The sequence below is a fragment of the Tupaia chinensis genome, unplaced genomic scaffold, assembly GCF_000334495.1.
Source record: "Tupaia chinensis unplaced genomic scaffold, TupChi_1.0 Scaffold000037_20, whole genome shotgun sequence".
Classification (NCBI taxonomy): domain Eukaryota; kingdom Metazoa; phylum Chordata; class Mammalia; order Scandentia; family Tupaiidae; genus Tupaia; species Tupaia belangeri.
The window spans coordinates 84,789-90,426 of NW_006159479.1; the positions used below are offsets into that span (position 1 = coordinate 84,789).

General features: G+C 41.3%; 1 protein-coding gene across 3 annotated transcripts in view; it reads left to right on the top strand.

The window, feature by feature from the left end:
* CDADC1 (cytidine and dCMP deaminase domain containing 1) overlaps positions 1-3,485 on the top strand; it is a 47,850-nt gene extending 44,365 nt beyond the window's left edge. For all 3 annotated transcript variants that reach the window (XM_027772137.1, XM_006140507.3, XM_014588253.2), the window contains one exon: positions 3,195-3,485. In XM_027772137.1, coding sequence (XP_027627938.1) covers positions 3,195-3,221 — 27 coding nt within the window. In that variant the 3' untranslated portion in view covers positions 3,222-3,485. The remainder of the gene's footprint in view (positions 1-3,194) is intronic.
* The last annotated feature ends 2,153 nt before the right edge of the window (positions 3,486-5,638 follow it).

Genomic DNA, 5,638 nt, shown 5'->3' on the forward strand with positions numbered 1-5,638 from the left:
GTGTGTAATTCCTCTTTTAGATCTTGCAAGAATTTCCTCAACTCCTGGAACTCATCAACTTCTTTCTCCTTTCTTTTTAGCAGTTCATTATCTCTCTTCTCTTCCATCTCTGTTAGCTTCGACATTATGATTGCTCTAAATTCCTTATCAGACATTTCCATGATTGTCACCGAACTGCTTGCGGATGAAGAAGAGTTACTCTTTTCCCTTGAAGGAGAGGTATTTTCTCATTTTCCCATATTTCTCGTGATCTGGCGGTAATTTCTTGTCATCTGATGGATGGTGTGTTTCTTTCAAATTCTTGAAGTTCAGCCGCTAGCTCGTTTGCTGGAGGCTGAATTATCAGTAGAAAATCTTCATTCCCTGAAAAATCTAGTTCGCTGGAGCCATGTGGAACCTTCTTCTGAAGGCTCGGCTTCTTCTCTGCATCTTTCTTCTTAAAAAACTATCATGAAGGGCCAGCAGGTGGTGTGGTGATTAAGATGCAGGACTTCCACATGGCCAACCATGGTTCGAATCCCAGACCCAGTGACTTGAAAATCACACCAAGCACATGTGCATACGTGCCCAAAATTCCAAGAGTAGAAGGGACTGTGACATGGCCATCCCCCTCAGGGGGTGATTTCTCACTTTCTTTCTCTCTGTCTCTGACAAGCACATGTGCCCTATGCAAAAACCTAAAAAAAAATAAATAAATAAAAAGAAAATCAGGAAAATGCTAAAGATAAAAAGGAAAGAAAATATCTAAGTCTGATTAAAGAGTATATGCTCAATCTAAGTATTTGAAGGGGTTTATTAATATTAGGTTGTCAGGAAAGTCATGACATATTTTCTGTGCAAAAATGCATCATGGCTTTTCCAACAACCCCATAATTTCCTATTGTTAAAGAAAGGATTCATAATACAATCATGAACAGATTAATTAATTTATCTATGTTAAAGTTAAAAACATCTATTCATTAAAGGATACCACTAAGAGAATGCAAAACTGGGCCCACTGGTGGTGTGGTGATTAAGGTTCTGGATTCCACATGGCTGACTGCACAGTTGCGGGCTTGAGAAACATGCTGGGCTCCAGCGTGCGGGTGTGCTTAACATCCCCAAAGGGGGGAGAGATGGAAAAGAAGAGATTGCAGTGTGACCTTTCCTCATGTAAGGGGTTGAGGGGAGGCTTTCTCACTTTCCCTCTCTTTCTGTCTCTCTCCTACAAGCACATGTGCCCTTTGGCAAACTCAAAATCAGGAACCGCACTAAGCTACTGCTATTTAATGGGCACACTGTTGCCCATTAAGCTCTTTAATTTTGGGCATTTACCCATGACAGAGGGAGTCATGCACATCGCAGGGGCAAGAATAGACTATTTAATGTGTAATACTGGGAAAAAAATTATACTGGGCCTAGCTCATGGCCTGGCAGTTAGGGTGACTGGATCACACATGATCCAAGTCCTGGTGGCTTGAGAAACACACTGGGCACATGTGCAGGTATGCCCAAAATCTCAAAAACAGAGAGGGTTGGAGAAGGGATAGCGGCATGATCACTCCCCATGGGAGATATACTTTTTCACTTTTGTTCTCTCGCTCTCTCTCTCCTATGAGCACATGTACCCTCTACTTTGCTATAGGGCGTGTGTGTTTGCTGGAAAGACAGAGAGAGCTATAGAGACAGAATGCGAGATCACCCTCCAGGGGGTATGGCCGCACTGCAGTCTCTTATCCTCCATTCTCTTCTTGGGATTTTGGACACGCACACACACATACACACATGTGCACCCAGCATGAGTTTTAAGTTGCCAGGTCCAAGACTCAAACTGCAGTCGACTACATGGGAGTCTAGTGACATAACCATTATGCCATCTGCTGGTCCCACCTTTGGTAAATTTTTTAAAAATCTAAAAAAGAAGAAAAAATTATGCTGAATTCTTACCTCACATAATACATAAAAATCAATCCCATATGAATTAAAGACAAGTGGAATAGTAAGTATTATTTCAAGGTTTAGAAGAAAGTATAGGATATTTTTATGACTTGGAATATAAAGGATAATTTACACAGAACACAAGTTGCTGACCATTTATGAAAAGAAAAAGAAATTAGAATACATTCCAGTTAAGGACTTCTTATCTCCAAAGACTAAGAAAGTCTTTCTCCAGAAGACTTTCTAGTGAAAGAACTTAAGGGCCTTTAACTGGAAGAATATATTTTCCACATGATAGTGAATTGGCTTCTGAACGTGTCCCAGAAGTCCTATGGATTGATGAAGGAGAAAAATGTAATAGAGAATGAGTACAAAATAGTTATTTGTTCACAACAGAAGAAAAACAGATAGTCAGTAAACACAGAAAAGATGATCAAACTCATTAGTAATTAGAGAAATGCTAGTCACCATCACATCAAAGCAACGTTTTATAATTAGGCTTGCAGAATTAAAATTTGCCAGTACCAAGTGCTAGTGAGAACATGGATAATTAGGAATTTTGTATGTTGGTGGTTGGACTGAAAATTTTACTATCACCGTAGATAGTAATTCAACTTCATCTTCATAAAGATGAACATGCATCTACCCCATGACCCAGAAATTTGACTTGCAAGTACTGGTTAAATATTTCTTTTCTGGGTTGACATGAACACACTGGGCATGCCCACAGCCCAGTCCCTGATCTTAGCTGTCTGGAAGGCTGTGGGGAGGAAAGAAGCACAGAAAAAGGCCCCTTCGGGGGTGCTTCCCTCACAATAAATAAAGAATAAAATTAACTGCAAAAGGTCAGATCCGGGACTGGCTTCCCAGCTGTCTGCTGGTAGCTGGATCTCACATGGCCAACCAATCACAGTTTGAATCCCAGCCCTGGCTGCTGAGGACATGCAGGGTGTACATGTGTGTGTCCCAAGACCGGATGGGAGGGAGAAATGGAGGAAAAGGGTGGCCCCATTGGGGTGTGCTCATCAGTGCTCTGGCAAGTGTGCTTGCCCTCTGGCAGTAACAAAAAAAATTCAAAAATTTTTGCGAAAGGTCAGATACTGTGTTGCTTGAGAGTGAGTTTTCTAGAGTCGGTTTGTAAATGGTTGAGAATTTGAAGATAAAATAAGTGCTCCTTTAACTTAAGCGTCATTCTGTTCTTACCATCTATATGGCTGAAATAAGTGCCCATGCATTTGAAGTAGTTTGGCTGATATGAAGGTATTCTTGATTGCTAGATGGTGTGGTCAGACCCGTCCCTCTGAATGAAGACCAGCACCAACACAAGAAGCTGTGCCTCGGAACCCACTAAGGAGCCTCGCCTGCGCTGGAGGGAAGGAAGGCTCAAGAAGTTTTATTGCGCTTCTAGAATTCAGCCTTGTTATTAAGGGTGGACTTTGTGAATAACTGAAACATTTTTTAAGGAAAATGATTTATTACTGGAATATGAATGATGTTAATGAGAATATTTTTATTTTAGATTTGTGTATTTTCCAAAATATAGTAATGTGTTCTTTCATTACACTAAAGGAGGTAGCAGTAATTTAATGAGACCAATGTAATTGCCAACAGAGATCGATTGCTATTAGGTCATCGGAAAAGCCATGACGCATTTTGCATAGAAAACTACGTCATGACTTGTCCAGTAACCTAATGTTTCATTTGAAATTATTTGGTTCACTGAAGGTCACTCCTCAGCATGGAATTACACATCTTTTAAGAAATAGTAATTCCTTTGGATTCCGAGGTTGACAGTCAAATGCTCCCGGGAAGTAAATGTCACCTTTTAAGACTCAGTGTATAGCTGACCAGCAGGTCACAATAATCGCAAAGCCTGTTAGTAATCAGAATTTACTCAATTAGGGTTGACTCATAAAAGAAATGAAGTTAGGGACCAGCAGTTAGCGTAATGGCTATGTTGCTGGACTCCCATGAAGTTGACCGTGGTTTGAGTCCCGGACCCGGTGGCTTAAAACAAGCTGGGCACATGTATGTGCGTGCCCAAGATGCCGAGAGGAGAATGGAGGAGAAGGGATTGCGGCGTGGCCATCCCCCCTGGGGGTGATTTCTCGCTTTCTGTCTCTCTCTTCTGGGGCGAGTGCACATGCCCTGTAACAAAAAAAAAAAAAAAAAAACCAAAAAAAAAAACCTCTCCCCCCAAAAAAATGAAGTTAGTGGACCCGGTCTCCATTTTAAAAGTACACTTACAATGTTAATTTCTCTTTAATCTATTAATATTTAGGATCAATCACAGTGACTTGGAGTAGGGTCCAGTTCCAATTACATCACTGATTTTCGGTAGCAGTAGGAAGAGAATGTTCTTCTGAGGCAATGTTGCTATACGATATCACTGATTCTTGAAATCACTAACAACTTTGGCTATGATGTTAACACAATATTGAATATGGAATATGGAAACTAGCCTTTTTTAGAATTCCATTTACAAATGGTGCCCCACATGTAATTTTCCCCTCCATTTAATTAACAGAGGCTTTGACTTTAAAAGGCCCTTTTGGGCCAGCAGGTGGTCTGGAGGTTAAGGCGCTGGATTTCCACATGGTCAACCATGATTCGAGTTCCAGACCAGATGACTTGAAAATCATGACAAATAAATCGATAAATAAACAAATGTATTTTTAGAAAGGAAAGCTGTTTTTTTTGAGAGAGATTTTTGCCATAGGACATGTGCGCTTGCCAGAGAGACGAAGAGAGAAAAAAGGAAAACTTTTTAAAAACATTTGCAAACCTTAGGAATATTGAATCTTGAAAGTAAATGTTATGGCCACTTCAGTTACATTCCCAATTGCCCTTTGTGATCGTTCTCATTGTTATTTCTGAGACACTTTCAGATTAGTTCAAAGCTGAAGGTACAGATTTTGTACTTCCCTAGGGTTGGGGAGGGAGTGGCCATGACCCATGGACCACAGGCTGGGGTGTGACCTGAGAACCAGCTTCCCTGGCCATGCAGGGGCAGCCAGGCTCACCCTTGCTCTTGTGCCCATCTATCCACGACACCACATGGCCTCCGGGGCCTCCTACGGGTTTCTCAGAATTGCACACAGGACTGTCCACGCATTTGGCCCGAGGTCCCAGCTTGTATAGCAGGCTACTGGGGGCTCCCCTTAGAGATAACTAATGCTGACTTGAGAAGCACGAGTTAAGCTATTCTGAAATATTAGTAAATAAAAACACTTGAGATTGTTTCCCTCCTAAATTGTTTTATTATACTGTATGTATCAACCATAAATGGGTATTTTTTTTTTACTGTATGTCATCCACACCAAATATTTTATAAACCAGCCAGCAAGAATTTGGCAAGACTCAGAAGCCTGATATACTCCTAAGTTTATGGATTTGTGTGGTGGACATTGGGGTGGATTCTTAGAAGGAAAAGTGTACAAATGGGAAACACTGATTACAAAGTGAAAACTTGCTATCTCCATAGTACGTTAACATGGTTAGGGTAACCTCTTCTTCAGCACAGCTGGTCAGATTTCAGTAAACAGTTTACAGCGGGGGTAAACAGAAGATCAACTCCGAGGGCAGGGAGGTCTTATGTGAATTATATGCAGATGTTTTAACTGCTGGATCTCAGTTCCTAGGACAGTGCCGGGCACATAATGGGCACTCAGGAAACATCTGTTGAGTAACTGTCAGACACTGGCAAGACCCTGGGGATGGG